This window comes from Brassica oleracea, chromosome C2 (assembly GCF_000695525.1).
Source record: "Brassica oleracea var. oleracea cultivar TO1000 chromosome C2, BOL, whole genome shotgun sequence".
Classification (NCBI taxonomy): Eukaryota; Viridiplantae; Streptophyta; class Magnoliopsida; order Brassicales; family Brassicaceae; genus Brassica; species Brassica oleracea.
Window position 1 is genome coordinate 1213536 of NC_027749.1, and position 11848 is coordinate 1225383.

General features: G+C 32.7%; 1 protein-coding gene across 1 annotated transcript; it reads right to left on the bottom strand.

Moving 5' to 3' along the window:
- Positions 1 to 800: 800 nt before the first annotated feature.
- LOC106322573 (cytochrome P450 90A1-like) lies at positions 801 to 4236 on the bottom strand. Its single transcript, XM_013760633.1, has 8 exons — positions 3627 to 4236; positions 3151 to 3300; positions 2812 to 3060; positions 1833 to 1919; positions 1666 to 1744; positions 1476 to 1582; positions 1252 to 1382; positions 801 to 1151 (listed from the first exon to the last, which is right to left on the bottom strand). Exons 1-8 carry the CDS (start codon positions 4137 to 4139, stop codon positions 1037 to 1039), a joined length of 1431 nt encoding a protein of 476 aa, XP_013616087.1. The 5' UTR covers positions 4140 to 4236; the 3' UTR covers positions 801 to 1036.
- Positions 4237 to 11848: the final 7612 nt, after the last annotated feature.

Here is an 11848-nt window from a genome sequence, read left to right on the forward strand (position 1 = left end):
ATTTTTTAATAAATGAATGTGTTGACAAAAAGACTCTAAAATTCATATAATATGATACCAAAATAAAGAATTATGTTTTTTGGTATAAAACCTAATAAACCGAAAACCGACGGTATATAAACCGAACCGAACCGAAGTAAATATGGATTTAGAATGGTAGTTATATTTTACTAACCGAAATACCGAAAAACCGAAAAAACCGAACCGAAACCGAACCGATATCCGGATTGAACACCCCTAATACACACTATCAACCGACGACGGTTGTATAATTTTAATGATGATTTAACATAACAATCACAACATCTCTCGACTATAACCACTTGACTACTAACTACTAAGTCCAACCACTTGGTTACAATGAGATTATGAGAATGATAGTAGGGTCACTACTCACTACATGTACGAACTCATAAGTCACTTACCAAAGAAAATTAATCTTAGGTTAAGATTCAGTCTAAGGATGTTCATGTGGGTTTTCAACGCTTTATGTATTCTCGAATAAAGTCTTGGACCTGAACTGGTATCTTCTTTGGCGTTGATCAGAATGTCTCATAGGTACCAAAGCGTCCACTACAAAACACAATGTATTTCAAAAAAAATACAATGGGCCTAAAGCCCAGCCCATTGAGTATAGACGACATGGCTAGAAAGAAGTTGAGAACGTCCGCGTCGTCGTTTTAGGGTTCAGATTAGATTTTCTATTATTTTTTAAAACGACTCGCAATTTTTTACAAAAGGAATTAAACGGGGCCGACAATATCAGCCTATTAATTTGTGTTGAAAAAAAAGTTGAGAACTATCACGATGTCGTTTCAATAGTTAACACCTTCACTGCTTCTACTGGTTCGCTCCACTCTCCCCTTCCCGCTCTTCCTCAACTCCGGCGAACCAACATAGATTCAGTGGAAGCATGAGATACATAAATGTATATACAGAAGCCAAGGCTTTATTAAGTGATGGGGAAGCAGAAAAAAAGAAGAAGTTAATCCTGAGAAATGCTGTTATTCTATAACTAGAAAGTCTTATGGTCCCTTCATCTTAAAGTAGAAGATAAGCCACAATCACGGCGCTTCACGATGATTGGATACCGTTTCTGTGTTCTAGTTGTTGGAAAGAAGACCAGCTGGTCTTGCTCTGCAGGAACCCAACTGCTCAAAAATTAACAAAACAAAATAAATCAAATCAGTGTTTAAGCCCTTCTGAAAATGATCAAGAGGGATAGAATCGTGCATATGAAGGTATGTAAACCTGAAGCCAGTCACTAGGCGGTGAAGGAAGACAGAGAGTGCAACCCTAGCTAGCTCGTAACCGGGACATATCCTTGGTCCACCACCGAACGGCGCAAATACATTAGAAGGACTTCTTGTTACCGAGTTGCTCTGTTCATTAAAAATGCATCATTGGATAACTCAAATTCAAGGATGCAACTTATAAACCAAGTTCAAGAACGCTAATGGTTCAAAAAACTAAACCTGCCATCTCCAAGGGTTGAAAGTGCGAGCGTCTTTGAAGTGGTTTGGGTCTAAATGAACTGCTCTAAACGATGAGAAAACCTTCCACCCTTTCGGAATCTTATGACCTGTTTTATACGGTTTTAAAATGTAAAAAAACTATTCGCATTTTTGATACAGAAATATCATTTTAACACCTATAATCTCTGACCTTTGATCTCCACATCCGTCATTGCACGTCTGAATACACCACCGATGATGTTAGCTATCCGCAGAGTCTCATTAACCACCTGAATCAAAAATAGACTTGTTGTGAGACATTACTAGAAAGGCTAAGACAAGAAGAGTAATATAATAGCTTTCAGAAAGTATACTTACACATTGTGTGAACGGCATTGATTTGTAATCGCTCCATTCAAGACACTCTGAATCACTCTTCATTGCCCTAATCTTTTCATGCTCTTCCTGTCTCAAATTAAAAAAAAAATACAAATCAAAGAATAATCAAATAAAAAGATTTAAAACAAAAGTATAATTAGGTCACAAGGCCACTAGTTTTGACCTGCTTCTTTGGCAAAGTTTTGGTTCTATTCGTGACTAAGCGACGATGCCACTAAATCTAGTGACTATTAAAGCCATGTTTACAAACAAAACTAATGACGTCAACAAACACGTAAAATGGGATGAGAGCTTGTCGGTCGCAACTCGCAACACAAACATATTTATGATAATAATACTTTTATCTTTAGTGTAAATGTATTATTTAGTGGGGAATATTCGAACAAAGTAAGATAAAAGAAGATGTAATAATGCATGCAGTTGAGGAGACAAACTGGTCAAATCTGTGAAACTGTGACTCCTTATTTCAACAGCATTTAACATTTCTAAATCACGAACACATGTAATGATGATGTCTAGGGTTCGAGAAAGACTTGTTTGACTTTTATATGGTAACTCGTACCTTTTGCATGTTGTTTTTCTTAACACTTTTCACCTTCAAACCCCACTTATTAATATGCTTAATTTAGAAATGTGAAATTGATCGATGAAAATAGATACTACTAGCCTGTAATACATTATTTATATGAATATATAACAATGAATATATTTTGGCTAAGAATTTGTGTGTTTAATAAATTATTTTTGCTTTTATCAATCATATAGACAACCAAAATGGATTTAAACCAGTCCAAATATATATGGTCACATATATCATCAATAATTTTACCAAAAAAAATATATCATCAAAAAAAAATATCATCAGTAACTCTATTCTAAGTTTGAATTTCGCTACAAGTTTGTTTTTTGTATTATCAGAAAAACACAAACACATGTATACGAACATTGAAAAAAATACCTTGAGTTGAGCAAGAGCTAGAGGAGTTTCGGTGACAAATTTAACGGCGAGAGTCATGATCGTAGAGGTTGTTTCATAACCGGCGACGAGTATAGCCACCAAGAAATCAACAATCTCTTCATCGGAAAATCTTTCATCCGCCGCAAGCAACGCCGCGAGCATATCTTTCTTTCTTTCGGCTCCTTCTACCTCCTCCTCTCTCCTCTTCATCACCACCACCGTCAACTCTTCTGCCACCTTCCTCCGCGCCTTATAAATACAAATATACATTGATTAGAAAATAGCCTAAAATGATTAAACAAAAAATAAGAGCAAATAAATTAATTTAATAAAAAATACTTTGATGGCTTTGCGGTAAGTGGTGGAGAAGAGAGGGATAGGTAGAGAAAAGAATCCTTCGATGACAAGAATATACTCTTTCCTTAATCTTTCACTCCATTCCCCTGGATCAAAGCTCATCAGCTGCTTCACCGTTAGCTCAAACGTTATCTGCATCATCATCATCATCATCATAACACATATATCATCTATAACATGCATGCGGTGACTCGTCGTGACTAACTGAGCCAAGAGCTCAGTCCGGTTACTCAATTAAAAAAATGTGATAAAAACGGCGTCTAAGTGGCAAATCAATCATAAACAAAACAAGTTTTCTAAACATTTTTGATCACCGTATGTTTTTTCTATAAAACTCCTAGTTATTGTTTAATCTTTTATAAAACGTCTAATTACTGTTTAACAATTTATTTCCTTGATTTTTCTTTTGTTCTGAAATAAAAATTAATGGGTTTAATTAATTTCGTGATATTTGATACCTTTTTGGCTTCTTCCATGAGGAGAACACGAGAGGACCAAGAATCAAGATTAAACCGGACTAACCGGTCAATATCTAGCATAAGATGGTCTTTGATGATTGAAGAGTTAGCGAAGCTCATGGTAAGAGAATGCATACGTTTATGCAAAGAACCTTTCATAAGAACCAAAGAGTGTTTCCCCAAAAGGTTACATATGGAAGCTGGATAAGATCCCTCGAAAAGCTTCCCTTCGTTCTGAAGAACGAACCGGTTCATTTCCGCATCGGCAGAGAAAATCGTCGGTTCACCGAATAGATGCGTCATGAAAACCGAACCGTACCGGGCCACTCTCTCGTCGATGAAAGGCTCAGGGTTTTCAGTCTTGTAAGCTTTGATCAGCTGCAGAGTCTCGCCTATCAGAGGATAGCCGAGACTTCCCGGAGGAAGACCCATCCGCCTGTAACGGATGCGGCGAATGAAAAGGAGGAAAGCGGCAGCGACGGAGGAGAGGAGGAGGATGAAGGAGAATGCCATTGATGATGATGATGATGATGATGGTTGAGAGGATTGGTGATAAAGAGAAAGAGAGAGAGAGAGAGAAAATTAATGGAGAGGGAAGAGTGGGCACACGGGGGGGTTCTGCACCGAGTAGGACCTTTCATCATTATACTCTTTTGCATTTTTCTTATTATTCTTCATAATTATTATTGTTTTCAAAAAATTATAGCATTTAATATTCCATAAATTTATGAACAGTTGAATAAGAAATAATAATCATTTTATGGTTATATCATTCTAAATTTGCTTAATGTTTTAAACAAAATCATTAAGAATCGGTAACTTAAGGCATAGTCTTGGAGTTTAATTTGTTTCTATTTTTGTCAAATAACTTAAAGCATATTCGGTAAGTGAGAATTTGACTGTATTTAGCTAATTTGGATCTTGTCTTAAATATTAGACATTATTAGATTTTTCATCATATATCATTAGCTTTTATGCAAATATAATACATGCATTAGTTTTTGTTATTAAATGGTATGTTATCACAAATACATAGAAAATAGAGCTACAATATCATAAAATTATTATTCTAATATCTATAAATGGTAATATATATTTACATTAGAAATATGGAGGAAATAATATACCAGAGTGGGAAATTCGGTTCTATTTTTCAACTTATTATATTGTTGAAAAGATTGATCCTTTGGAACCTAACATGAAATAAAATGTATACAATATCATAATACTGTCTATCAAAAAATTACACGTGAAAACAGAACAGTCGAAACATAGTCATGGAAAAATTTGTTAGTAGATGAGTTTTGGAAGGTTATAATCAGGTTTTGGGTTTAAGATAATTAATCATGTTTCACGTAAATAAATGTAGGCTAGTTGATAAATGTTTCTCTTACAGTCGAAACATGGTTATGGAAAAATTTGTTACTGTATATCAAAACATTCACGTGAAAACAAAACAGTCGAAACCGAGGTTGAAATCATCTTTAAAAGCAGTACGTATAATGTATAATATAATTAAATTTAAGAGAAACATTTATCAACTAGCCTACATTCCGAAGAAACAACAGTCCAAACCAATACCTGAGAGATTAAAAGACTTGAGGAAGACAATTTGTTAGAGCATCTTCTTAACCAAAAATTCTTAAAATTAAATTATTATAATAAGTTGTGGGGTCCAAACAATTTAAGAATCTATGCCAACTTTGTCTCTTGCAATCTGTAGCTAAGAATCGTTTTACTCACAGACACATTATTGTGCGCGGACTCCATCACCACGTGAAAATCCGCGATTGGCTACTTTTTTTTTTTTTTTTTAAAAGCTGAAAAAATAATAAAATAATTAAAAAAACTTACTTGGATTATCGAGCCATCAGTATCGGGTTATTTAAAAAGCTGATGCTCTTAGTAGATGAGTTTTGGGTTTACCATGACGAGAACATAATTAATGAAAAGTTCTTAGGTGGGGTTGTTAACGGAATATAAAAATCCGTCTCTTAACTTTTAATTTAAAAAACTAAGAATTGGCTCTTTAATAATATTTTTAAGAACCGGTTTTTAGTTTTTAGTTAAAAATTAAGAGACGGGTTTTTATATTTCGTTAAAAACTCTACCCTAAGAACCTCCATTAATCATTTTCTGAGTTATTACTTCCAAAATCAAACATGATTATGGAAAAAATAGATAATCGTTTTTCAACAAAAAACATATTCATAAAACATAATCATTCCACGAAACTAAGAAAGGTTCATTAAAGAAGAGTAGCTCGTGCCTTGTTGGTCCACAATTTGCCTATAAACACCTCATATGTCTCCCTCTTTCTCTCACCCGAAGTTCCCATTTCATGAGTTTCCCATCGTCTTTTTTAAAAAAATATACTATGTTGTCTAATAAAGTTTGGCCTCTTCATAATTTAATAAAGTTTGGCCTCTTCATAATTTATTAGTGATGATACTAATTATGTTCAGAACTTCATGATGATTTTTGATGTACTTACATCTGACTTTTACGCGTTACACTTTTAGTGACATGATTAAAAATGTGGGTTGATGTATACATTAAAAGTTGACAAAAAAAAAAAAAAAAAAAAAAAAATGTATAAATTAAAATTGAAAGATTAAAAGATTTTCTCTCACCCGAAGTTCCCATTTCATGAGTTTCCCATCGTCTTTTTTAAAAAAATATACTATGTTGTCTAATAAAGTTTGGCCTCTTCATAATTTAATAAAGTTTGGCCTCTTCATAATTTATTAGTGATGATACTAATTATGTTCAGAACTTCATGATGATTTTTGATGTACTTACATCTGACTTTTACGCGTTACACTTTTAGTGACATGATTAAAAATGTGGGTTGATGTATACATTAAAAGTTGACAAAAAAAAAAAAAAAAAAAAAAAAGATGTATACATTAAAATTGAAAGATTAAAAGATGTTTTGGGGACCAAATCTTCATCAATTTGGTTGGATTTGGGGGTTTCTTTAATTATTACCCCTTAATTTGCATAGTATCAAGTATTCCGTTCTAGCTTTCACTTTTCATTTTGTTTATCACTGTCACATGTTATCCTTTCTCATCCACTAAGAAACTAATGGAGTAGTTTATATATTCAAAACAAAAATAGTTGTATTAGTTTATACACCAAAGGAGAAGAGGAAAATGGGTCAAACGGAAAAAGACCAAAGAGAAGAATAAAAGCAAAGTAGGAGCTATGTAAGTAGTGATTAGCAACACTTGCCTCTCTTAGTTCTAAGTTTAAATTGCAATTAATCTTCTCTTTGTTATATGCTTAGAATCTCAGTGTGAGTCCCCACTTAAGATCACATCTTCAATCATTTACAACACATGCATTTCGTATAAAGTTATGAAGTGAACATAATAATTAGCACTACAAATACGACACTAAGGCCTAAGTAAGACCTATAAAGAAAAATCACATCAATGTCATACAAACGGCGAATTGGTCTAAATTCTAATGATTCAATATACTCCTTCCATTTCGGTTTAACTGTGTAAAGTTTTTGTTTCAAAATAAATGTCATTTTAAAATTTTAATAAAAAAATTATTAATAATATTTTACAGTTTATTTTTTATTAGTTGAAATATGGTTATGTCTATAAGTAATGATGTTTTTATTTTAGAAATATGTAAAATTAATTTTTTTTTAATTTGTGCGTATAAACCTAAAACGATAATTAAAATAAAACGGAAGGAGTATATGTTTTTGCTGACCTTTTTTTAACACCAAATGCTTATATTAAAATTAAAAGCCGAAGAGTTTGAGTTCGTTACAAATGGAGAGATCCTCGACGGTAAACTAATAAACGAAAATAACTAAAACATAACGAGGGATAAATGTGGCTAAGGAGAGAAGAGACCCATAGAAAAGCTTTACTTGTATTCCTAAAACCCGCGTTCGAAAAAACACACATAAGTCAAAAATGACGTTGAAGAACCCAACAAGTGGGTTTTGAGAACGAGAAGTCCGTGAACCTCTGTATAAGCTAGCAGTTCCGGTGAGAGAGTCGCAGAGACAAATCTGTGAAGAACCGTCGATGTTTGAGACGGCGTAGTGTGTTGGAGTCGCAGCAGTGACATAGTAGCGAGAAGCTCTGGCGAATCCACACTCTTGCACAGTAGTTTTTGGTGACCCTAAACCACATTCTTATGTTTATTTCACTCCTCAACAGAGCAAACACTAAAAGTGGAATTTCTAAAAGCAGAAATAGTTCTCCCCGATTGTTTTTTTTTCTAATAATTATAATATTGAAATGATAGTGGCTTTTAAATCAGTGTTCTCTTTTCAGTTGCTCCTCGAGTATTTGCAGTATTTCTTTTATTCTTCTTTAGCTAGCACACTCAAATTCTCCAAATTTTTCCTCCATGTAGATAGAGGTGAAGACCGTGAAGTCACCCTTAGAATACATTAATATCCACTCCACGAGACAGCCTTTAAAGTATTCATGTTTGACACTAAAATTGATGATGATAAGACATCCAAATGCATGTCATTTCTTGTAAAGGATACAGGAGTTACTAAAATTGTTTCTATTTGGTTATACTGCTTGACTAGTGTACCATGATAATTATATCAAACGTTGAGAAAAAATGTTTACGATCTAATGACCCATAGTGCGATACAAAGATGAAACATTACTTTCACAAAAATATTATCAGTAACATGTGATGAAAGCAGAGTCATCATAACCCAAAATGTGCCCCCTATTCTATTATTATTAGTATCACTATTTTAATCTTGAAGATTTGACACGTCTTCATTCCGATTAGTTGTTATGATTATCATGTGTATCAAATTTAATATAATACTAGATCTCCAACAGGTGATTATTTTCATTTCTACACATAATTATTTATTTTACATGGTTAACTATAATATTTAACATATTACAAATTATTTAATATAACATTTTAAACACACGACAATTTTATAGTTCACATGCAGTAGCTTAATTTATATGTTTTGAATTTTCAATGATGGCATATACTAAATCATGTGATATAAAATTCTAAATTGAAAAATCTTATTGATTAAGGATCAAAAATTTAATTAAAAATTATTATATTAAATTAGTATCGTAAATTTAGCAAAATATTGTACATGAGATTAGTTATAATTACAAAATTAATTAGATGTTTTAAAAAAAAATTTTAGTTAAAATGAAATATATATTTAATTTTCAAATAAACACGAAATTAACTAAAAAATAAATTATTATTTGTGAAAAAGGAAATATACATTTATTTTAAACAAATACGAAATTGATTAAATATTTAAAAGCTTTATTTTAATGAAAAATGAAATATGTTTTATATTGTAAAGAAGATATGAAAAGATTTTTATTCAGTTAAAAGAAAATATAGGAATATTTATTTGATTTGTTTGTTATAAAATATTCAAATAACTGAAATATTTATATAAAAAATAATTTAAACAACTTTCTAAGGGTGGTCCAAATTAAAAAAAAAATCACTTATGAATTAAGTCATGAATTTTGTTTTAATAGTATAGATAAATACTCACTTGTTAGTGTGGGTAAAGAGATAAAATTATAACAATATAATGTTGTCGCATTAACCTGTGTCCTTAGCTATAAGAGCAACGACGCTTTACTATACTATTATTTGCTTGCAATCTTGTATGTTTGAGGCTTAGGCCAATGCATCTCATTTGAGAATTGGTACCATATGATTCATTTTCTCATTATTATTGGCGATGTAGGTAACTGAGATGGCAAGAATATTGGATTTTTGTTTACAAAAAAAAGAATATTGGATTTTTCAACATCTTAATTTTAGGAATTCGGTATGGAACATTCCAGTTGTATATTAAAAAAACTAAAGCTACCACATCGGTATGGTATTAAGAAGATTAGGATTCAAACTGATAATAGATGAGTGGGATGAAGATGTGTGATTTGACAAATCACGAGACACACGACATACGATATCTTAAAAATCCTCGTGTGAAGTGAGTTTTCAGCTTCTGTCCAAAAAATGCAGATGCCTCTCTAATCTCTATTCCTCTTCTTTGGCCTTATCACTCTCATTATTCGTACTTGCCTGTGACCCGTACACATAATCCCATTATCACATCTCTTACCTTTTTCGTACTTAACCTAAATACCCCGATAGTTCATCCGTTTCATAAAATTACATATTCTATAAAAAAAATTATTTCAAAAAATTCTTTTTTTTTTTACATTTTCAATGCATGTTTTATTAACTAAATGCAAATTTCAAAAAAAAAATAATTGCACTTGTTGGATTTTTATTGGTTTAAAATTATAGAAAAAAATCACAAAAAATTATGTAGATTTAATGTGTTTTATTAAAATATGTGAAAATTTAAAATATATAACATTTTGAAACGGATGGAGTATATACTATTCACAAAGCAAACTTATCTCTCTTTTCCATTTATTTCTTACATTTTTTTCTTAATACCAATGAGTGAAAAAAATTTTAGAACCCTTTTAAAAATATCAATAATTAATTAAATAGATTGGTAATAAGTAGAGTTTTTTTTTAGATTCACCCTTAACATAATAACTAATAAAATTTGCCAGCTCATATTATGTTTTTGAAAAAGAAAAAGAAAAAATAGTAGTAATTCTCAAAAAAAAATTAACGTTGTTAAAACCGCCAGCAAAACCTTAAACCCAAAATCATATATATTAAATCCTGACAAATCCATATGTACCAAATCAGCATAAGTTAGTTTTTTCAGAAAGTTAAAAAAAATGATAAACTATGGTAATTAGGAAATGTGAACATAACAACACAAAGCTTCAAAACCTCAGATGACATCCTTGGAAAACAGTAATTAATTGTTTACTACTCCATCTGTTTCATTATAAGTGTCGTTTAAGTTTCGGCACACGAATTAAGAAAACAATTAATTTTGGACATTTCCTATAAAAAAACATTATTACCTATACACCTAAGCATATTTCAACCAATAGAAAAATAATTTTTTCATAAAATTAATAAATTTTGCATTGAAAATCGAAAACGACACTTATTTTGTAACGAAAAAAATTCTCTAAAACAAACACTTAATTTGATAAAACTTTTTTAACTAAACGTGGCCGTTCTATATATACTCTTTGACACAAGTCTTATATACGTTCGCGACTTTGATATCCGATCTTATTAGGGTTCCACCATGACAAACCGGCGACAGAAGCTCGTGGAGGATCGTCAAACTATCCTTGGTCATCGGCGATTTTACGCTGACGAAAACTCATTGCCGATCTCAACTGATCTCATCTACGAGATATTCTTGAGACTGTCGCCGGAATACATAGGGAGATGTCGTCAGGGCCGGCCCCGAGATTTAGGGGGCCGTAGGCGGTTTTTTTAAAATTACAGCTAAAAATTTTTTTTTGGTAAATTTGGGGGTCTAAAAAAAAATTTTTGGGGGTTTTTTTCTATGTAATTTTTTCCAAAATTTTTGGGGGCCTAAGGCCAATATTTCGTTAGGCTTTGCCCAGGACCGGCCCTGGATGTCGTTGCGTATAGAAGCTATGGCCTTCTATGCTTGACCGTCAAGAGTTCACGGATCTGTTTCTGGAACAATCTTCTGCTCGTCCTCAGCTCTTGTTCTCCTGTGAAATTGGCCGTAAGGTATACTTCTTCTCCTCGGCTCAGCCTCGAAATCCGGAAGAGTGATATCTTGCATATTTACATTGTTTTAATTATCATTTCTTGTGCACATTGGTCTTTTGGAATAGCATTTACACATGTCTAGGTTGCATTTCCATGCATTAGTCCTTATCAGGTGTTGGAGGGAGTTTCATGATGAACTATGTGCCCCAAGGAGTGTTTTGATGCCCAAAGAATGTAGATGAGTCGTTGAAGGTTCCTAGCGGCCAGGCGTAGCGGCAAAGGCTGGTCGCTACAGAAAATAAGTACCGTAGCGGGCATGTGTAGCGGGATGTAGAGGCCGCTAGATTTGAAGCGCCTTCTACAGCGGCCACCCATAGCGACTTTACGAGGTCGCTATGCGTTCAAGACTTCGAAAATTTCCTAAGTATCCTAGAGGCCACACGTAGCGGGCATGACAAGTCGCTACAGAGCGTAGTGACCTCTGGTAGCGACCTTTTCTGGTCACTACGGAGAAAAATATCTATGTTTTTGTGGGTTAACCAAGGCTTGTTGGGTTAACCCAGCTCGTTTTTAGACATCTATAAACACCTTTA

Bases quoted from the DNA above. Each gene is read 5' to 3' on its own strand.
- LOC106322573 (XM_013760633.1), bottom strand. From the start codon at position 4,139: ATGGCATTCTCCTTCATCCTCCTCCTCTCCTCCGTCGCTGCCGCTTTC. The intron at 3,061-3,150 runs GTATTTTTTATT...TGTATTTATAAG, and splicing joins CTTACCGCAAAGCCATCAAA to GCGCGGAGGAAGGTGGCAGA. The intron at 1,383-1,475 runs GTTTAGTTTTTT...TTTAATGAACAG, and splicing joins TCAACCCTTGGAGATGGCAG to AGCAACTCGGTAACAAGAAG.